This window comes from Micromys minutus, assembly GCF_963924665.1.
Source record: "Micromys minutus genome assembly, chromosome: 5".
Lineage (NCBI taxonomy): Eukaryota > Metazoa > Chordata > Mammalia > Rodentia > Muridae > Micromys > Micromys minutus.
This window is the reverse complement of record NC_137974.1, coordinates 56,760,863-56,783,101: the sequence shown is the minus strand read 5'-3', so window position 1 is coordinate 56,783,101 and position 22,239 is coordinate 56,760,863. Positions and strand designations below refer to the sequence as shown.

Here is a 22,239-nt window from a genome sequence, read left to right as displayed (position 1 = left end):
AGTAAACCGTGGCTGTTCAAAGGGGAGAGGGTCCAGATGATGTCACTGGAAGCCTCTGCCTCTGTTTTCTGGGTAACTACACATCATCCTCAGCAGACCTGAGAGCAGAGACTATCCCCAGGCTACTTGGAGTTCTTTGAAGATACACATCCCTTCTGCCTCCTCCCCTCCCCTCCCCTCTGCTTTTCTCTTCTCCTGTCTCCTCCTCCATCTCCTCTCTGCTTATTCTTTTTTTCTAATGGAAGCAGAACCCAGATATTGCTGGGCAAGTCTCTACTACTTGAAATCTTATTTATTATATATAATTCAGACACGCTGGAAGAGGGCATCAGACTCCATTACAGATGGTTGTAAGGCACATTGTGGTTGCTGGGATTTGAACTCAGGACCTCTGGAAGAGCAGTCAGTGTTCTTAACCACTGAGCCATCTCTCCAGCCCGAAATCTTATTCTCTTAACATCATGATTTATTTTTTTGTGTTTGAAATTGAACCTAGAACCTCATGCTCGCTCCGCCACTGAACCATAAACATCTCTGCTCCCCACCCCTAACTTTCTCTCTTCTTCTTCTTTTTAAATCTTGAGACAAGGTCTAACTAACTAAGTAGCATAAGAAGGCTTTGAACTCACTCTGGGATTCTTGTTTTCTGAGACAGGGTCGCCAGTGGTCTAGGCTAGCCTTGAACTCTCTGTGTAGCTGAGGATAGCCTTGCATTTCTGACACTCCTACCTCCACCTACCTGCATGTAGTTCTGGGGATCAGACCTGAGGCTCTGTTCATGCTCAGCCCTCTGCCAACTAAGCCACACGCTCAGCCATCTTTGAAATCACTCTGCAGCCCACCAAGCTTTGCCTTGGTGATTCTTCTGCCCCAGACTTTTACCACTAATGCCTTGCTTAAGATCTTTCTGCCTTCTCATCCTCTGTAATTGTGGCTTCACTGAATTGTGTGGCTACAATGTAGAGTTTTCTCGTCTCGTTTTATATGGGGCTCAGACAGCAAGTGGTTTGTCGGGTCAAAGAACAGATGGATGGTAGACGCTGGTTTCCAAAAGAGAAGGTAATGATAACACGTGCAGCACATCCTTTCATATGCAAGAAGAGAGGTGATGTCAATGAAGTTGGATGCAGGGTTCTTGGGGGCATTTACGTGAGTCTTAGTCCCTTGCTCCTCCCAGGGCCTTACTTGTCCTGAGGACTTACAACCCAGTGTTCCTGTCTACCCTCTTCAAGGTGTTTTCTGAGGGAGTAGCCAGGATCTAGTAGGTTCCCATCTGCTTCTCATAGCGAATGGGTCCAGGATAGGTGCCTGATCCAATAGAATTTGCCTAGGAATTATGATCTCATTCTTTCTCTAGAAACAAAAATCCTAGCTGCTATTTGCAGGGATACAGAGAACGCAGTTGAAACCAGGCTGAGTGACACATGCCCATAATCTCAGCATCTAGGAGGCCAGAGCAGGAAGGGCATGAATTCAAGGCCAGCCTGGGCTATACAGCAAGACCTTGTCTGAGACACAGATAGAGTTTGGGGAGGGAGCACATGGAGAGGGAGGAGCTACAAATCCCGAATGAGAAACAAAGAAAGCCATCCTAAGGGTGTTTGATCCCTGGCTCTGCTTAGATCCCTGGTCCCACCCCTCCTCTCCTTCTGCAGCTGGTCAGTTCTGTATGAGGCTGAGCTTCCCCACCTATCCAGAGTGCCTCTTTCCAGCAGGGCAAGTGAGCAATCATCTGTGAACAATCATGGTTAATCGGTAGACCAGAGGACCCAAACAATCTGTCTTTCTCTGTATCTGTTGTATCCAAATGTTTAAAATAGGAACAGATGAAACAGATTCCTCCATAGGAATCACAGAGAGCCCGGTGATGAAACAGATACAAAGCCTTCTACACCTTCAGGAACAGGGATGTTTTTGCCAGGGAGGAAAAGACCACTTTCCACCTTGAGTCTAGTTCCTAACTTCAAAAGAAACGAGACAGGCAGGAAATCACCACCAGACTGATATCATAGTAATGACTTGGGGGGACTGGGACCCAATCATAGATATAAAGTCATGAGCAGAAACCTAGGCATGGTGGTACACATCTGTGATATCCAGCACTCGGGAGGCAGAGGCAGGAGGATCTCTGTGAGTTCCAGTCCAGCCTAATCTACACAGTGAGTTCCAGCCTAGCCAGGGTGACACTGTGTGACCTTGTCTTAAAAATAACAACAACAAAAGCAAACCAAAAATCAAAGGCGACATCAACCAAAAATGGTTCAAGCTTGTGATCCTAACACCTGGGGAGCAGAGGCAGAGGACTATCTGTGAGTTCCAGGCTATCGGGGGCACCATAGTGAGCCCCTGCACCCCCTCACCTCAAACAATAATAAAAGTAATAAAGACTTGCAACATTTAAGGGAAAAAGTAAAAATCCAAGCAAACACTAGACACTGCGGCGAAAAATTCATGTTGTGAGCTGTCAAAGACAAAGGTTATAGAACCCTGGTGTTGAGCTTAGACATCCCAGCACACAGGAGAAGCTCAGATCCTGACCCGATGTCACAGCTAGAGCAAGAGACCCTTGACTGTCTCAGAAAGGGTCCTTCGGCCTCCGCGTTCCTCTGACCGTGGGAGACTCACTTCTCTCTGTCTTTGGGTGCATTCTAGTGTGGGAGCCCGCGCTATCAATAACAACGGGAAACTGGAAGGAACTCAAACGAATTGGGCCAAGTACTCCTAGCTACCAAAAAGATACAGCAGCATGCAGCCTGGGAAGACGATAAGGGCTCAGCCTATCTTAATGCATGGAAATGTGTCCCTGTGGCAATCCAACGTGATAAGGCCAGAACAGAAGTTGCCTTGGCACAGGGAGTGTGACTGTGTTAAAGCACACATGTGTACAATAAGGACAGCTTGGTAATTTGAGAGGTGTCAACACTTACGCTTTAAAGCTACCTCGGATTTTCTTTTCATCTTTTTTTTTTTTTCTTTCATTTTGGTGATGTTGGTCCTTGAACCCAGGGTCTCTGGATGCTAGGAAAGCAAGCGCTCTATCAGTGAGTGACACTCCAGGTCCAGCTTAACTTTCATAAAAATTTAATATATGTATATGTGTGTATGTGAGTGCATATAATTGTAAAGGAAACTTGGAATTCTTAGTTCTTATTTTAATTAAAAAATTGTTTATGTATTCTGTACATGTGTGTCACAGCACATGCATAGGGAGCAGAAGACAATTTGGGGGCCGTCAGTTCTCTTTTTCCACCATGTGGGACACCAGGGATAAAACTCAGGTCATTAGGGTTGACTGCAAGCGCTTTTATCCCAGTACTCAGAACTAAAAGGGAAAACCCAAAATGCTATAAAGGGCTTGGGAGCTGGGGAGATGGCTCAGGATAAAGATCTAAGTGCATATTCCCAGAACCCATATAAAAGGCAGGTGTGGCGGTGCATGGATGGTGGGGCAGAGAGAGGAGGAACCCAGGGTTTTGCTGGCCAGCCAGGATAGATGAAGTTGTGAGCTTTATGTTCAGTGAGAAAACCGGTCTCAGAGGAATATAGTGAATGGGATGGCAAGGTGGTACGTCGGTTAAGAGTACTTGCTGCTCTTTCCAGAGGACCCAGGTTCAGTTCCTGGCACGTCATATTCTGGGAGCCTCGAAACCACTTGTTAATCCACATCCAGGGGACCCAATACCCCATTCTGGCCTCCAGTAGCATCTGCACACATAAGCTGTACACTCTTAGGTGCACATACATATACAGAAATAAAGAGAAACCTTAGGAAGATAAGGTGGAGAACTTACTGAAGAAATGCACCCTGATCTCAACCTCTCAACCTCTGGCTTCCATACATGATTGCACAGATGAGCACACCTCCTACACACACACACACACACACACACACACACACAGAGAGAGAGAGAGAGAGAGAGAGAGAGAGAGACAGAGAGAGAGAGAGAGAGAGAGAGAGAGAGAGAGAGAGACTTATGATGATGAACCCAGAAAGTATGCAGTCTAATGTCTAAGGTCCTGTCTGAGAAGTGTAAAAGAATAATACAATTGATTAGTGATGTCTGCCAAGGTTGACTTGATTGATCAGTGATGTCTGCCATAGGTGAAGAATAAACAATGGTTGCCATAATCCCTGCACCCCTATAGGTCTCACTATATAGCTGTAACTGGAACTCACTTTGCAGACTGTACTGACCTTGTTTCTGCCTCTCTAGTGCTGGAACTAAAGGCGTGTGTTACTCTCCCTGGCTTGATGACCATCCAACTCTGGTTGTCATGTTCTAGAACCACTGCCAGCTCCCTGTGTGACTTTGCAGTGCTCTCAATCTCTGACTGTTTCAGAAGTTGTATTTAGGGAAAGAGACTCCTTCTGTGAGTTAGCGGTCGTAGACTCTGGGTAAGGTCATCGGGATAGGAAATAAATACCATAAGGAAAAGAAAATCTGTTTTCCACACTGGTTTCAGAGCAGGCAGGCACCACATGGAAGACTCTGCGACCTTTGTCTGGGTCTTAAAAGGGGTGGGCTTGCTAAGTGAGAAAACAGCTGAGCTGCTGAAAGACTAGGAAGGGAATGTGAACTTTGGGTAGAAACAGGAGCATGGTGATAATTGGACCTGAGGAGTAGCTAAGACCCATTGAAAACTATTACCAATTGTTCAGGAATTCTGGAACCGGGGAAGGTAGGGGAACGTGAGCACTCAGTCAGCACACTGGGAGCTTCTGAAATGACATGTACCAGGGCAGGAGGAGCGGTAAGACGGCTCAGGGGTGAAAGTACTTGTTTCAAAGCCTGGAAGCCTATGTTCCATCCCTAGAACCCATATGAGGAAGGAGAGAAGTGGCCCCAGCAAGCTGTCCTCTGATTGCTACACATAAGCTGTGGCACACAGGTGTCCAAGTATATAAATGCACATACAATAAATACATACATAAAATCAAGCACTCTGGAGAACAGTTTGTGACTTATCCGAGACTGCTGGAGATTCAGGGTGGGGTCAGGGTAAGCTTGGGCTGAAGCCAGTGGTTTGGTTCCCAGTACTGCACTGGACAGAGGTAGATGGTCCTGCTGACATCTCAAGTGTCCTCAGGTCCTGCAGAGCCATGACACATAAAAAAAAAAAAAGTGAGATTTCTAGATACTGGGCAGGGGGACAGACAAGGGGCAGAGGAGGTTTTGGGACATCTAGAAACCCTGAAGTGATTGGCAGAGCTATTGGAGGGTCAAGTTGGGTACACAGGGGGTGTAGAGTCCCTGGGGCCTGTAAGCTGAGCGGGGATGTCCTGGCCTGCTGCAGGTCAGGAGCACTCTGTAGATGTGGTGGAACTTGGCCTAGAGATTTGACTGACAAGGACTCCTGGAGTCCTAGTGAGTCAAGGAAAAGTTCCTGAAGTCTGAGGCTGTGGAATCCGGCAGGCCTCACAGGACTTAGAACATTCCATAGCTTTGGCTAGCTACCAAAGATTCTCTCACTATCTTTTCCCTGTTCCCCAAATCTGGAGATCCTATACCTTACTCCACCAACCCAGACTCAAGAGGGTCTCTGAAGACTCTAGGGAAGAAGTCTGAGTTAGCCTTGAAATACAAATATTCAGAGATATCCCTATCTGTGCCAGGCCCAGGCAAACACCTAGTTCCTCATTTCCCTCCCCTCCTACATCCCAGAGCTTTGGCTGGGCGGTGGGTAGCAGTTGCCAGAGTGGAAAATTCCTCCTGGACAGATGACATACGTGCCTAGCGGATCTGATCCCAGCCTTCTGTCTGCAATGCTAGAGTGTGTTAAATCTATGTGGGGCCCTGAGTCTGGGGTAGAAGGTGACAGAGCTGGCAGGGGACTTTTCCCACTGACTCCAAATAGAGAGCTTGTTGGCGACCAGGTTGGAGGCCTAGCTAACTCAAGGCATGGGAAAAGTGTAACAAGGTTAGAGGGATGGAGCAGCAGTTAGTGGATGTGGGTAAGGGCTTTGGAAAAGGTAATGGGGGAGAAAGAGGGGCTTTGAGAAACCCTAAAGATAAGAGAGCCTGGCCTACTGGTATAGACCTGCAATCCTACCTACATAGTAGTTAGCTAGTGCTGATGCCAGGAGACAATAAGTTCAAGGCTTGCCTAGGCTACATCATGAGTTCAAGTCTAGCCTGTGCAAATTAGCAAGTGTCTGTGTCAAAAATAAAAATATCCAGGCATAGCAGTAGCACAGGCCTATAGTTCCTGAACTTGGGAAGCTAGGGCAGAAAAATGGTTGAGAATTCTGGGCCAACCTGGGCTACACAGTGAGTTACAAGTCAACTTGGCCTACAGTGTGACGACTTTGTCTCTAACTAAAAAAGTAAAAATAGACCAGGTCGTGCAAGCCTGGAATCTTGAGCCTAAAGTCATCACTCACATAGAGCAGGCTATGAATATATGGTCTGCATCTATTACCCTGGCATTGGAGACAGAGGCAGACAGAGCCCAGCCTTCAGTTTGGATAAAGCTGCAAGCTCAGGACTCAGTGAGATCCCATCTTTAAAAAGTAAGATGGGGGGGGCCAGCAAAATGGCTCAGTGGGTAAAGGAGCTTGCCACCAAGCCTGAGAATCCCCAGGACCCACTTGGTGGAAGGAGAGAAAAGAAACTCATGCAGTGGTGACCCATGGGCACCCCTCGTCACCGCTGCCACCGCCATCCTTGCTCCCCTCCCCACCCCTTATTTGAAAAATTTAAAAGTAAGACACGCAGTTGAAGAAGACATTCTGACACCAGCCTCTAGCTTCCACATGTACCTGCATAGATGAATGCAGGCACACACATGTAAACACACACATGTAAACACACACGCGCCACATGAACACATCCATAAAACGGGCTGAGGTATAGTTCAGTGGTAGAGTTGATTGGCACATATGAGACCCTAGGTTCAACCCCCAAGTCCCCAACCAAATAAAGCTCCCAGGTAGCAATGGGGAGGGAAAAGAGACAACAGAAGAAACAGCCAGGTGCAGGTGTGCCCCCTCCGAATGGTGTGATTCTCCTCTGGGAGTGATTTCCCCTGAATTGGGACAGGACTTCATGCCAAAAGCTTCCAAACCACCACTTCATTCTGATGTCACCTGTTAGCCCCGGCCTCAGTACTGCCACCACAGACTGTTACCACTATGATCCTAGGCACCAGACTGGTTCCTGCCCCGCCCCCACCCTCTCAACCAGAAGTTTAAGGGGGAGTGGGAAACACAACTTAAATCAGACCTCCAAGTATGTCGCCTGCTGGTGGACTAGGCGGTTCCTCGAGGACTTGTCTATACGGGGAAACCAGCAATGCCTGGAGACATTTTGGTGGCTACAGCCTGGGGTCGGAGGGCTGCTCTTGACATTCAGTGGGAAGATGGGGTTAGTGCTAGCACCCTACAGTGAACAGGACCATGCCCAGAAACAAAGAATTATTTGCTTCCAAATATCACTAGTGCCAAGCTTGAGAAACCAACCGTCAGGTCCCAGGCCCCTTCTTCAAGCCCTCACCCCAAATGCCTATATCGCTCCTCCGACTCCCAAAGGTGGTGATCTTTGCCACTCCACTCTGCGGCTACTTTGTTCCCTCCTATCACTTTTACCTCCTGGCCTTCCCTGCTTGAATTAAAAAAGTCAATAAGATGAAAAGTGTGCTGGTCCTGCTCCAGAAGGAAAAACACACAGAAACCATTGATACACGGAGTCCAAGGGACATCTTGGCTTGGGGTTGGGTGGGAGGGAGGGTCATGCTTGCCCAGGCTGGGAGGTGGGGGCTGGGCTAGCTCCTGGGTATAAAAGGAAGGAGTCCTGCTCAGTTCTTCACTCCACCGCAACGGTCGAGCTTGAAGTGAATTCTTCCTGTGAGACCAGCTGCGAACCGGCATCATGAAGTGGATGGTGGTAGCTCTGCTCTGCCTCCCGCTCTTGGAGGCAACTTTGCTCAGGTGAGACTGGAGAATGGCTCGGGAGAGCCTCAAGTGGGAACCTGGAGCCTGGTGCCTATGGAGGTGTCAGATCCCCTGGGAAGGCTAATACAACAGTTCGTGGGTGCTGAGACTTGAACCCTGCTCTTCTGGGAAAGGCAAGGAGTGCTTTTAACTACCGAGTCATGCCTTTAGCCCCTTTGTAGGTATTAACAGTGATCTAGAGATACTTTGAAGTATTGGGGAGGATTCTTACAGGTTATAAGTAATACCCATGAATCTGAGCATCTATAGATTTTGATAGCTCATAATTTCTTTTCTTTTTTTTTTTTAAATTATGACTCTTTCTTTTCTTTTTAAAAGTTGTGTATGTGGGGTTGGAAAGGTGAGTGTACCTGTGCCACTGAATACATGCAGAGAGAGGTCAGAGGACAGATCGCAGGAGTCAGAGCCTCCTTCTACCACATGGTGCTAGGAACTACACTCAAGTCTTCAGGCTTGGCAGCAAGCACCTCTCCCTGTTGAGCCATCTTACCAGGCCTTTTAGCTGGCAGTTTTTCGGGTGAAAGTCCAGCTAGCTCCTCCCATAAGCTTGCATTTGTGCAACCGCAGTATATGTGAATGGTGTGGCTCCCGTGAAGGTTTAAGCAGAGAAATCCTGGAACGTAGAGTTTTACAAGAATGAGGAATTATGATGGAAAAAGAGTAGAAGAGAAGGGAATTCTAGGTTGCGGTGTGAGTGGGTGGGTCTGCAGAAACCCCTAAGCAATGGCAGCCAGCAGCTCTTAGACCACTTATGGTGACATGGGCAGATGTCATGACTCCTAAGCACTAACTCTGGAACTTCTGAGTCATTTTCCTAAGGACTGTTCCAAGAGGCACAGGGATGTCCCCAGGCGGTGAAGTTACCAGTAAGTAGGGAGGACTAGCACTGTTTCCTTTACTCATGCTCTGTCACGTGGGCTGGTGCTCGGTGTTGGAAGACCACCATAGGAAAGGATTCTTTGGGGTGAACCCGCTTTCTATGGCACCTTTAAAAAAGTGTAGGTGTGTGGGCTGGGGTGTGGCTCAGTTGGTAGGATACTTACCTAGGACATAGGATGCTCTGGCTTTGACCCCCGGCACTCTATAAATTGGGTGAGGTGGCACATGCTTAGGAGGTGGGAGCGGAAAGATCAGACTTGAGAGGTCACTCTTTGATACATATGGACTTTGAGGCTAGCCTGAGACGTGTGAGACTGTCTCAAAACCATAAGCACACTGACTGTAACAATTCCCCAAGTCACCCCTCCATTCTTGAGGGAGAATTACAGGGTGTAGTAGAGAAGGACCTGGGCAGCAGGCCTTTTATGTGGGGTAAAGATGGGTGTAGTTGAAGTTGATTAATTCTGAATCTTGGAGCAAACGTTAAGGAGGAGTTTGAGAAAGAGAGAAAATGGAAAGAAAAAGATGAAAGGAAAAAGCCAAGAGGAATCGGAGCGAGAGACAGGGAGACAGAGAGATCCTGGTGGGCATGCAGACTGGCAGGGATACTGAGGCATAAAGACAGAGAGACAGAGACAGACAGACAGACAGACAGACACACACACACACAGATGCTGGTGGGTATGCAGACTGGCAGGAAGACTGAGGCACACAGACAGAGAGACAGACAGACACACACACACACAGAGATGCTGGTGGGCATGCAGACTGGTAGAGACAGACAGAGACAGACAGAGACACCCAGGGTGCGGGAGGGGCAGAGAAACAGAGAGACAGAGATAGACACACAGAGAGTCAGAGCCAGCCAGCCAGCCACACACACACACACACACACACACACACACACACACACGGGGGTGGGTATGGATGGATGGATGGATGGAGAAAGAAAGGAAGGAAGACAAAGGTAGGGCCTGGGCCTGACATACAGCCTTCCACAGGGTCCCCCTGAAGAAAATGAAGAGTATCCGTGAGACCATGAAGGAACGGGGTGTTCTCAAAGACTTTCTGAAGACCCACAAGTATGACCCTGCCCAGAGGTACCACTTCGGCAACTTTGGTGACTACAGTGTACTCTATGAGCCCATGGCCTACATGGATGTAAGTCTTAACACCCCCTAAGGAGTCTTGGTCCCTGCTGCCTTCCTGCCCTGGGGTGCACATCCTTCTTTCAAACTGCTATGGGCAACTGATTGAAGACCCTGGGGCTGGGAAGTCCTTTCTGTCCTTATAGCTGAGCCCACAAAAAGCTGTATGGCTGTCCGGGGCAGGCACAGATTGAGCATCCCTTGTGGCTTCGGGCAGGTTTTGAGGAGAGACTTGGGCCAGTGGTTTTGGTGTGGTCTGGAGGGCAACTTCTGGGTCCTTTTCCACCTGTTTTTTGGAGTTGCTGAGCCCTTGGATCCCTCAGAACTAAGCAGTTTATCCTATGACATCCCTACCCCATCAGGCTTCCTACTTTGGTGAGATCAGCATCGGAACTCCACCCCAGAACTTCCTGGTCCTTTTCGACACTGGCTCCTCCAACCTGTGGGTGTCTTCTGTCTACTGTCAGAGCAAGGCCTGCAGTGAGTGCTGGATGGGGAACAAAGGGGAAAGACACCTCCCTAAGAATGCTGGGAAGAAATCCCCTCCTGGAGAGGATGGTGCTGTTCTGCAGTCACATGACCTATCTAAGCCATGTCAAGAGGCTGGCCCTGCAGCTGGGTGGCTCCATTACCTTTCTTGCTAAGCAATATATACCTTGGTCTGTGCAGGCTCACCTTACCCACTCCACTGTTTCATCTTATCCATCCTGACCCCCTTTTCTCCTGGGCAATCACTACACTGTTTCACAACAGGCGATCCTGCTGTCTGTTCACCCCACCTGACCTCACTTCTCACCATGCTTGCATCAAGTGTGTCTAAAGGATGGGTTGGGACAATCCTGGATGTGGTCTTGTCCTGCAGTAGTTTTACCTTTATAATAGTATTTTGGTCCAAGAGTCTTGGAATCCTATTATCCCTGGTCCAAGGAGTCTCTCTTTGGTCATATCTTGTTCTACTTAGGGTCTTGGTGTAGGCAGCTTCTTGAAGGGGTGGAGGCCCTGGGATGAAGCATGCTTAGAGGCCCATTCACTCCTAGGGGGGAATGAGTAGTCACCCATTGGTTTGTGCTAGGACGCTTCTGTGACCTAAGACACAGAAGTAAGTCTAACCAACCCTGTCCAGAAACACAAGCCATGGTTCCAGAGCTTTCCCTGTAAGCCACAGGAGGGTTGAGTCACAGGTGATTCAATGCTGGAAGCCTCAGCTGGTCACCCCTTGATGTGGAGTCATAAGTAGGGGATGCTAACGCCTGGAGTTTCAGCACAGGCTGAAGAGGGAGAGGATGAAGATCTCCACTCACCAGCCTGTTTTCTATGTCCTGCTTCCTCTTGCAGCCACACACACCCGTTACAACCCCAGCAAGTCTTCCACCTACTACACCGAAGGACAGACCTTCTCCCTGCAGTACGGCACTGGCAGCCTTACCGGCTTCTTTGGCTATGACACTCTGACCGTGAGTGAAGTTCCTCACTCCTGGCTGGGGGATGGGAGGAAGATGAGGACCTGAGGCAACCCCCTCCCCACTATGTGAAGAAATTGCTGTTCATAGGACGGGGGTCAGCACCTCACTACATGTCAGGAGCCAGGAAAGCCATGAAGAACCCTTTGGTTGGGGCCATTTTCCTTCAGGAACATAAGCTTCACTGAGGAGAGAGGGGTGGGACAGGGACAGGGACCAAACTGTTAGTGCTGATCATTGAAAGAGAATGTGGCTCCTGCCCGACTTACCAAGACAGGGTGGGGACATGAGTCTCTGGGGAGAGGGTCCGGAGAGTCACTACCTTGTGTTTTAACCTCCATCCCCAGGTCCAAAGCATTCAGGTTCCCAACCAGGAATTCGGCCTCAGTGAAAATGAGCCTGGTGACAATTTTGTTTATGCACAATTCGATGGTATTATGGGCCTGGCCTACCCCGGCCTGTCTTCAGGGGGTGCCACCACCGCCTTGCAGGGCATGCTGGGGGAGGGCGCTCTCTCCCAGCCCCTCTTCGGTGTCTACCTTGGCAGGTAAGCAAGCTCTTAGCAAGCTCCGAGTCCTTCCACTGCTACTCCACTGAGGTTGGATAATTCGAGGGTTGGCAGCTTCAGTCATACCCATCCCAGTATTCCTCTCCAGTTCCTGAGTTTTGTGCTCTCCACCCGGTATCTGTTTCCTGTCCACTCCCTTCCCCCCCCCAACATTTATTTATTTGTATTACAGCAGGGGTTGGGACACATTCCACAGTAAGCTCGTGGTGGTCAAAGGACAACTAGCAGGAGTCGGTTCTCTCCTTTTACCCAGTGGGTCCCGAAGGTGGAACTCAGCTTGTCAGGCTGGCCACAAGCACCTTTACTTGCTGAGCCATCCTGCCAGTCCATACAATTGTTCTTTGTCTTCCGTGGGTGTGACAAGCTTTCCCTATCACTGCCCCCCCCCCCCCCCACCGCAGACCTCGCCCTCGAAGCTCAAATCCGGGACTCCAGCTTTCTCTGGGTCCACCTCCTGCCCCACTGAGGGCCCACTCAGGCAGAGACCTTCCATTCCCTATCTCTTCTGTGTGGTAATCTCACCTCATCTCCTTTGATCTGTTGTTCCAACTGGTCCTCCAGTATTTGGGGCAAGGCCCAGGATTGACTTCTAACCTGCTGTTATCCTTCCAACCACCTTGAGCCGGCGCCGGCTGGGCTTCACTTTTCTTCCCTCCACCTCCCCCACCTCCTTTCTTCTTCCAAGTTAGCCACCTTCTGGAGCGTCCATATACTCACTTTGGTTTAAGGGGCCTTAATCTGACTTTGTCACCAACTCTGTGGACTTTTTCACCTGTTTATGATCACTACACATCACCTCTGGGAGTTCTATCCATCTCTGCTCTCTACCTTTGACTGGAAGGCTACTAGAACAGTCTTTCATCCTCCTCCAGCCAAGCCCCACTTGTCTGTCCCAAAAGAAAAGTGAACAGCCTGGTGTGACAGGCTCTTGGACAGTTCAGGCTCCCGGGGATAAATGGCCTCCACCTATGCATGGAATAGCACAGTAGCTGGTGAGGCTCACAAAGCAGCTGCCCTTCCAGGGGGCTGGGACTCTTCACTCTGGAGTCTGAAGCACAGGATTCTGAGAGGCCCAGACAGGAAGCCCGTCGGAGGGAAACACATCCCATCTTCAGGGAGCCCCAGTCTGAAGGAAACACAGACTGTCCTCAGGAGCTCCATTCCGAGGGAGACAGAGCCTGTTCTCGGGAAGCCTCCATGCAAAATGAGGGAGGGGGGTGTTTTCCTCTGAAAATGGCTAACTGACCTCCGGAATTCCTTTGCTGTTCACCTCTCCCTTCTTCCTTTTGTCCTCCGCAGCCAGCAAGGGTCTAACGGTGGACAGATTGTGTTTGGAGGAGTGGATGAGAACCTCTACACTGGGGAGCTCACCTGGATTCCTGTCACCCAGGAGCTCTACTGGCAGATTACCATTGATGAGTGAGTCTGTGGTCAGGCCTCGGGGAGTGTCACCTTGTACCTCAGACATTATAGACCGTCCACCCATCCAGGCACTGCTGGTGGGGGATAGGGGTGGGAGAGAACCTCTTCCAAAGAAGTGGCCACCTATGAAGCAAGTGTGCAAGCCCAGCTAAATCTGGAGAAGAGGGGGTGAGGCCACACAGGAACAGTCAGCACATAAAATCTCAGCCCCGGAGTCCAACACTACAGTTGAGAAACTGAGGGTCTCAACCTCTTGTGACAACCAGTAGCTCTCTGGCTTTCAGTGTGCCTAGAGCCTTCCTTGAGAATTTGGAAGTAGATTCAGTGGTCATTCAAATGGCCTTGGTAGACTCTAGGATGATGTGAGGTGGGGGTCCCCTTACCTTCCTTAAGAGCAACTTGGCCTCTGTATGTAGCCGCCTCTGCCACTGTGGTGGGAGGCCCCTCTGACTGCCCTGATCAAGTGGGGACTGAGGCTCTCATCTTCTTACCATTCAGCTTCCTTGTTGGGGACCAGGCATCCGGCTGGTGCTCCTCCCAGGGCTGCCAAGGCATTGTGGACACAGGTACCTCTCTGCTTGTTATGCCTGCCCAGTACCTGAGTGAACTTCTGCAGACCATCGGAGCCCAGGAAGGAGAGTATGGACAGGTGAGTCTGGGAAGGGGCGCCCTTCCTGTGCATGCGTGCGTGCGTGCATGCGTGCGTGTCTCTGGGAACACAAAGATAGCCTTGGCCTCTAGGCTTTCGGCTACTGAAGTCATTGGGCAGGTTAGAGGCCCTGGGAGTATAGCAAAGCAAGAATATCTTCTGAGCCATAGTTGCCCTGAAATATGGATTGAACACTGTCTGAGCTTTAAGACCGGAAGAAAATAATTAGAAGATGCGGGCCGCACAGACGGGTGACAAGGGACAGCTCTATAATCTATACTTTCCTCACTTCCACATGCTCCTCTCAGTCCTAAACCCAGCAGAGAGTTTGCCCAGTACCGAGCCCATTCTTGGGGGGATTCTGGCTGGGCACTGACGGGCCACATGTTCTATAGAGCTGTATGTTAAAGGGCACTAGCTGAGAGAGGGCAGCGATTCAATCTCTCAGAGCAGAAATTCAGACAGGAGCAAAGCTTTAGCGGAATGGGCTCCTGAGGTCTCCCGGCATCCCTCCCCATCCGAGCCAATGCTGCTGAATTCTGGGAGTTTGTAAGTCAGGTTTCCCTCAAAGTTGTGCCCTCCGGTCCAAAGCAGATTGTGGGTGTGGGCCTAGGGTGTAGAATGTCCAGGTGGCGGGTGTGAAGGGCACTGTTCTGCGGGCGATGTACCAGCCTGGGCCGTGTCCTCTCTGCAGTATTTTGTGAGCTGTGATAGCGTCAGTAGCCTGCCTACCCTCAGTTTCGTCCTCAACGGTGTCCAGTTCCCCCTGTCTCCCTCTTCCTACATCATCCAGGTATGTTCTCCTTCCTCTGGGCAGAGCTTCCGGGATTTGGTGTGGGTCTGGGAAAGTTACGCTAAGTTTTGAACCCAGGATGGTCAGTATTCAAAGCTTAACTACCAGGCTGACCTGCTGCAGGCCCGGAGCAGGGGGAGGGTGGCTGTGGAGGAAGGAACCTTCCACCCTTTAGAACCATTGCTCAGCAGGTCCTGGGGCCCTTTGAATAGCCTTTGTGTTATTCAAGGGCTGAAGTTCAGTCTACAGGCAAACAAATGGGCGAATGTTTTCTTTCTGTTGAACAGGAGGACGGCCTCTGCATGGTGGGTCTTCAGAGCCTGTCTCTGTCCTCTGAGAGTGGCCAGCCTCTCTGGATCCTTGGGGATGTCTTCCTCAGGTCTTACTATGCTGTCTTCGACATGGGCAATAACAGGGTGGGCCTTGCCCCTTCTGTCTAGACTTGCCATCTAGACACCCCTGTGCCTTTCTCCCTGTCAGCCTGCCCCCTCTGTCCCTCCTCTCTGCTTTCCTTTCTGGACCCTAGACTTTCCCTAATAATAAATAGTCCTTCATATTGACCAGCCTGCTGTGTCATTTGTATGTAGGGTGTGTGTGTGTGGGAGCTGGGCAAAGTTGTGACTTGTCACATTCCTGGGTCTCAGGAAACTGTCAGAGTGGGAGACAGGGCAAGTTCCACTTTGACTGACCTTAGTGGCCACAAGGTTTCCCGGAGGGTCACTCAGATGCCTAGTAAAATGGAGTTTGAAGCCAGGCTTGGAGATAGGCCTGTACCCTTCAGTGCTTGGAACCTATTTACAGATTTCCTCTGAAGAGATAAGACAGGCAGTGGGGGAGGGGCTTGTGCATGATGGGCAAAGGGAAAATACTCAGTTGAACCACTTCCCCAAACTTTCCCACTGGCCCGAAGGCCACAGGAATGTCCACTAGCAGTGTGTCTGGGGGCGACAGGACACAGAGTGAAGATCTTGTCTCTTCAACTTTGTGACGATTTTAACTAGAGTTTTCTGGAGGATGCTGTATGCCCATCTGCTTCTAACAGTCGTGGGTCCTTGAGGAGGCAAGATGCCATTTCTAGGGAAGCTTCACGCGGGTGACACTGAGGTACAATGACAGTATTTTTACTCAGTCTGCTGAGTCCTAGGACATGCGTTGGAAGGAGAGCTGTCCCTCGGCTGTGGCCTACAGGGACAGCTTTTTTCCAGGCTTTCTCTACCCAGCCCAGTGAGAGGTCTGCTGCTTTAGATTTCATCTCTAGAGTGTTTTAGAAAGCCCCAGAAACTTGGGGTCACATGATGGAGGGAGGAGGAGCAAGAGAAGAAGGGGGAGAAAGAGAAAGGAGGAGAAGGAAGGAGAGGAAAACAAGGGCAGGAGGTGGAGTGGGGGGGGGGGGAGAAGGAGGTGGTGGGAGAAGGAATAAAGAAAAAAAGAGGGACCCCACGTTAAATGATCTCCTAGTTAGTACTGGTAGCGTCGAGCAGGAGGGACAGACATGACTGAAGACTGGGGAATTCTGAGCAGTAAAATGTCCATGCTGAAGTAGGTCCAACTTCTCTTACACTCAGGGACAGGGACAAAAGGGTGGGAGCCAAGTTGTACACCACATTCCAAACTGAGACAGGAGAGTTAGCGAAAAGTGTGGGCACCTGAGGGTGGAGAGTTTTATATCCCACATCCACCGGATGGTCTTCCGTAGGCTGAGAATCACGACTCCCAGCACAGTGAGTTTCCCAGGAAGCATGTAAACACAGAGGGAGTTCCACTAGGCGTGTCTGAACTAGCCAGGAACCGGTATACAGGCTTCAAACTCGGCATTCTCGGAAAGCAGAGGCAGGTAGATTTTGGTTAGATTGAGGGCAGCACGATCCACTAAAGAATTCTGGGCCAGCTAGGGTTATTGGTTGAGTCTGTCTCAATAAAACAAAACAAAACAAAACAAAACAAAAAAACCAATAAACCAGGTTTAAATCCCAAGCACGTGAGTCTGGCCTCAGTGCTCTCCTAGACATTGTCTGGAAATCTCACAAAAAGACTGTTTTGATTACAGTTAAGATATCTTAACTTCCTTTATAGCCTCTCACCTAATCAATTACAACAGTATCAGGTACACCTCAGGAAACATCCTGTGATCTTATTTAAGTTTCTCAGCAGTCCTTTGAAGATAACTTCAGAATTCACCAAAACAAAAATACAGCAATCGTAAAAGACAACAAGGAGCTCTTGCCCAGTTTCTCTGGTAAGCCTACTCTCTCCCTGATCTCAACTTTCTCTTAATCCCTGTGTTTTAAATCTACATTTAAAAGCATATATATTTAAGCCAGGCGGTAGTGGCGCACACCTTTAATCCCAACACTTGAGAGGCAGGTGGAGCTCTGTGAGTTCGAAGCCAGCCTGTCTACAGAGCTAGTTGCAGGACAGCCAAGACTACATAAAGAAACCCTGTTTTGAAGAACCATATATATGCATATATATTTATATAAATATATGTTATATATTTAATAAACTACAGCTCTGCTTCATACTGGTTTGTCCTGAAATAATAATAAATAGGATAATAATATTATTATTATGTAACAAGGAAATCAAGAGTCTCTCCAAGTGTAAGTTCCTAAAGGATAAGGTAACTCCTCAAGCTACTGCTGACAATTATGTGCGTGTCTCCTGTTGCACCACCTTTAACAAACCAGGAGGGACCACCTGGGTTCCTATATTTTTCTCACATTCCTGAAAAAGCAGCTTGCAATTGATCCTTTCACAAGATGTAATAATGTAGCAAGTCCTATCACTGGACATCACTGATAGAAAAGAGAGAGAGAATCTGAAACGGGAAAATAGACAAACGTTTAAAGTCAAAAGTTGACTTCTTGGGAAATCTCAGCCAGCAGAATGAAACTGCAAATCCCGGCGAACCCTGCGCGGCTACGACGGGGACTACATTTTCCAGCGGGCGCCGCGGCCGGCCTACGGGGGGGCGGTCCGCCGGAGGGGCGGGTGCTGCCCTCTGCCGGGAGCAGCGGGAAGTGGGCGCGGAGTGACAGCCGGAGCCCAAGCGCCGGGCGCGGGGCTAGGTGACAGCGGAGGCGGCAGCTGCGGGCGGGACGCAGAGAACGGCGACGGCGCCGACGGCGGCGGGAAGGGCGGACGGGGCGGGCCTGGCTGGTGGCGCGTAGCCCGAGGAGCCCGACAGCGGGCGGCGGGCGAAGCTCGGGGGCCGGGCACCCGAACTTGGGACAAGTTGCCGGAACCTCAGGGCGCCGGCGGCGGACAGATTGACCTTCAGAGCGAGGTGAGCGGGACTAGGGGGCAAGGGGTGCAGGGGAACTGAGGAACGCCAGCGCCGCACTTCCCATCCTGTGGGTGCCTGAGACAGGTGGGGGGTAGGTGGGGGTACAGACTGGAGCAGGACAGGGTGCGCTGCGCCGCCACCCACCCGTAGCCGGTGCAGCCCTGGGTACCCGGCGCGTGGCCCGAGCGATGCAGCTCGCCAGCCGGGGAGCCCCTCGGGCCCCTCCCTTCGGGCCGGGTTGGGGGCCGCCTCTCCGCGACCTTATGTAACCGGGGCGGGAGTGGCCGGGGCGGGCACGGGCCTTCCTGGCCCGGGGAAGCTGAGCGGAGCTGGGGCGGGAGGTGCGGGAGTGAACTTGCAAGAAGTTTTGAGGGACTCCGGGGCCCTGAGCTCTTTCCCCCCTCCCCCGATACAACGGGGCCGGGGGAGGGGGGTGTTCGGGGGAGGGAGTCCGAGGCCCAGGGAGGTGTGCAGGCACCAAGGCCGGCGGGGCCTGGCCCAGCCTGGATGGTCGCGCGGAGTGGGAGGGCCGGAGAGGCGCCACGCCCCGTGGGCTGGACTGCCTGTGTCCGGGGTAGGGTGGACGTCCCATCCCTCCCTCCTCCCTCGTTCGCCGTTCTCTCTCCAGGACCTCTTGCAGAAGACACCTCTGGTTTCAAACCCTGATGTCCCTGGCAAAGTTCTCCTCTTGCACTATCCCACCGCCCTAGGGAACCCCAACTCGGGGTCGCACCCTCTGCGCACCTTGCTTTCTGTTTCCCTGAGCTCCCAGTCGTCTGCCCTCCTCCTTGAGCCACCCTCTAGGTCCTCGATTCCGGAAAATACGCCCCCTTCTCCCTGTCTACCCCCACACTCGCACCGTCCAACCCCAGGCTAGCCCGCCCCGACAGGTCAATGCTTTCGTCTCCCCACCCCCAACTCCGGACCCCTTCGCCTCTTCCTCCCAGCGCCTCCTGGAAGGGAGCTGGCGGATGCCACCTGGGTCCCCGCCCTCGGCCCCCGCTGTGCTCTGGGTTCTGGCTTCACGCACTGCTGCCCGGAGCTGCTCCGAGCAGGTTCGCGCCGCAGTCGCCTGGCGCGCCCCAGCCCCGCGCCCTGGGGAGGAAGGGAGGGCCCGCCGGGTGGGGCTGGTCTGCGCCAGCGCTACCCCGGCCCCGGCTCTCCACTCTGAACCTGCCCCTCACCGCGACGCCCTTCCCCAACCTGCGTCAGCTCTCGCCTGTCTTGCAGGAGACCGTTCGGTGTGACAGTTGCAGGACTAAACTTGAGCTCTCAGTTCGCTGGGGAAGTGTGAGATCCACTTTCTCGGATCCGTAATGAGGGGCTGCTTGATGAAGCAGGGAAGTGGAGTCTCTAGGACGTGGCCTGAGGCCCCTACACCCACCCTGGCCCGGATTCCACTGGCTCAGACTAGGCACTCGGGCTGTTAGGGGGAGGGGGTGACGTGGGGACGGATCTCCAGTTTCCTCTATGGCAGCCAGGTGCAGATGCTGGCAGACCCGAGCGCGGAGGCCTGGCTCGGTGGCACGCTCCCTCCCGAGCTGCCCCGTGCCCCGCCGGGGAGCAAGTCGCCATCCCCCAGTCTCTGCCCTTGGGCGGCTCCCAGTTTGGAGAAAATAAGCCAGCCATAGTTACCCGCCAGCCAGGAGAGGCAGTAGAAGGGCCTTCCCCAAGCCTCTGGAGCTTTTGCTGTACCTCAGTTTCTCTCGGCTCATTTGATTCCCTTATTTCAGCTCGCCTCCTGGTTACAGGAGCGCCACGAAGCAGAGCGTGTGATGAAGGGCAGGTCTGTTTGGGGGTTCGCCTCTGTGAGAGGAACCGACTTCGCTTACACTTTCCCGGGCCCGGTACAGCTGAGTGCGAATTCCCCTGCCACCTAGGAGGTGGAGCTAAGTGGATACCCAAATCTCTTGGTTCCAGGCCCCATGGAACGAAGCAAGGAACAACTGAGGTGAACATTGGATCCACAGAGAGCCAACTGTGCATTTTAAGGCTGATGGCCTGGTGACTCAGTCAGAGGTGGGCAGGGAGTGGGCCAGAGAAGGCAAGAGTTCATTCAAGTACCACTGGGATGTCCAGTGCCCGCCCATCCCATCAGCAGTGAGCCGCCCCCCGCCCCCACCCCATTTCCTGAATGCTGGGAAGTAGGTGGGAGGGGGACGCACCCCTCGCCTGGCTGCCCTTTGAGGGTCTGGCTTCTGGCCCTGATCCCTCCTGGGCTCTGTTTATGGTTGTAATTGCGTCGTTAGCCAGGGTTTATAGAGTTACTTAGCACCTGCCCCCACAGGGAGTGGCCCAGCCACCCTTCCCCCGGCTTCTGTCTCTTCCTTTTCAAAGTCAAGTTGGTTTTTGCAGGCAGCAGGGGTTTCCCCAACCACAGCTGGCATGAAAGCCAGGTTGAGCCTTTGTCCTAGGGATGGAGGGCAGGGGACACTTGGGGCCCAGCATGGGGCTGCCGTAGCAGTTGACAGTGGAGATTGAGTTGGCCTCCTCTAGTAGGGAGGTGGGGGAAGGGAGCTCAGATTCTCAGAGCTTCCAGAAGCATCCGTGTCTCAGGACACAGCCAGCCCTTACACATGTGCTGTGAAGCCACCTGTTAGGCTGCTGTGAGGATTAAGGGCAGAGAAGTCCAGGTATCTGGTGAGTACGTGGCGGAGTATGTGTAGTGGATAGGCAACTGTGGAATTAAGTCTTCTTTGTGGGTGAGTTGTGTAGCTGGATGTCTCTGGAGTCACGAGAACACAACCCTGTATTCATGAGAATATTAATTCTACCAGAGCAGGACTGTAATAAAACCGAGCTGCGAGCACCAGCTGGCAGCACAGAATGTGTCTCTTTATATCCAGGTAGGAACTATCGTTTCCTTATACTGAATCAGAGAAGTTAAGTAAATTGTTGGAAGCCACGCAGCCTGGTAGCAGAGGGCTGGGGTCCTAAGCCAGACCCAGCTGGTTTCCAAGATCTACTCCCGAAATTCCTGAAGAAGACCACATCAGTGTTGGCCAGGGGTGCTTTTTTGATTTTTTTTTTTTTTTTTTTTTTTTTTTAATTAATTTTATTTATGTGTGTTTGTATGAGTCTGGGTGCATGGAGTGCAGTTCCTATGGAGTCCAGAAGAGGGCATCGGATCTCCTGCAGCTCTCTCCGGGTTCTCCTGTGGATGGTGTGTGTGTTGGGGGTGGGGATCTGGAGGGAGGGCTCAGGAGGCAGCAGTTCAGAGCACTGGCTGCTCTTCTAGAGGGACTGAAGTTCAGTTCCCAGCATCCACATGGCAGCTCACAACTCCAGTCCTGTGGGATTGGATGATTCTTCTGGTCTCCTTGGGAACTGTACACTTGTGGTGCACAGACATCCATCCAGGCAAACACCAACACACATAAAATAAAAATTAAAAAATAAAAACAATTTATATATAAAAGCTTTTTTTTTTAAAGTGGGGATGTGGTAGGTAGCTTGGGGACCTTGTTTTTTGCTGCCCAGGGTCTTCTGCCCTGGGGATACCCTTGTCTCCTGGCCCCTTTTCTGAGCCAGAGGACCAATGGGAGAACCAGTCCTATAAGGAGATAGGTTCCAAGAGTCTTCCGGGTATGTGACTTTGGCCATGGACGACATGTCTGTTAAGCCACAAGATGCCCTCATAAGGACTTGTTTCATCAGATGTGGAGGAAAGGCAGAGGGAGCTTTGGTTGAGAAAGTCACTAGGTCACAGGACTAGGATCCAGAGACCCACAACATCTCCAACCATCATCGGTGCTGACTCTGCTCAGTTGCCCTTTGCCTAAACACTACTCGTCGGTGGGGCACCCTCCAGTAAAGACCGGCTACAGGTCTCTGCCTGAGGCACCAGGACAGCAGCCTTCAGGACTGGAGGGTGTGGGTGGGAGAAAACCTGGGGACTGATGAAGTCCTGGAATCAAGGCTGGCTCATGTGTCCAGCGTCGTCAGGAATTAGCCCCGGCCACCATGTATTTGCAGTGTACTGAGTGTAACTTCGTCTGGGTGAATGCTGGAGCTCTGGGCTCTGGGGCCAGCTGCCTGTCTTGGGGTCCCAACTTACCACTGTGGGATCCTAGGCAGGCTGTT

At 51.4% G+C, this 22,239-nt stretch overlaps 3 protein-coding genes across 8 annotated transcripts in view; 2 read left to right on the top strand and 1 right to left on the bottom strand.

Moving 5' to 3' along the window:
* The window catches only part of PRICKLE4 (prickle planar cell polarity protein 4), a 48,471-nt gene extending 28,536 nt beyond the window's left edge, over positions 1–19,935 (bottom strand). For 2 of the 6 annotated variants that reach the window (XM_080917408.1, XM_080917412.1), the window contains exons 1-2: positions 19,360–19,542; positions 4,930–5,091 (exon numbers count right to left, since the gene is read on the bottom strand). The gene's annotated coding sequence lies outside the window, so the exon portion shown is untranslated. Of the gene's footprint in view, positions 1–2,927; positions 2,970–4,929; positions 5,092–19,359; positions 19,543–19,851 lie in introns of those variants that run through there. The other 4 variants (XM_080917409.1, XM_080917415.1, XM_080917410.1 and 1 more) reach the window with 3 other exon arrangements.
* On the top strand, positions 7,869–15,310 carry PGC (progastricsin; the record flags this gene model as incomplete). Its single annotated transcript, XM_080917417.1, has 9 exons — positions 7,869–7,927; positions 9,832–9,991; positions 10,341–10,458; positions 11,314–11,432; positions 11,786–11,985; positions 13,306–13,425; positions 13,927–14,077; positions 14,772–14,870; positions 15,158–15,310. The coding sequence occupies 9 exons, from the start codon at positions 7,869–7,871 to the stop codon at positions 15,308–15,310; spliced, it is 1,179 nt and encodes a 392-aa protein (XP_080773543.1).
* The window catches only part of TFEB (transcription factor EB), a 54,235-nt gene continuing 49,928 nt past the window's right edge, over positions 17,933–22,239 (top strand). The window contains exon 1 of the mRNA XM_080917407.1: positions 17,933–18,156. The gene's annotated coding sequence lies outside the window, so the exon portion shown is untranslated. The remainder of the gene's footprint in view (positions 18,157–22,239) is intronic.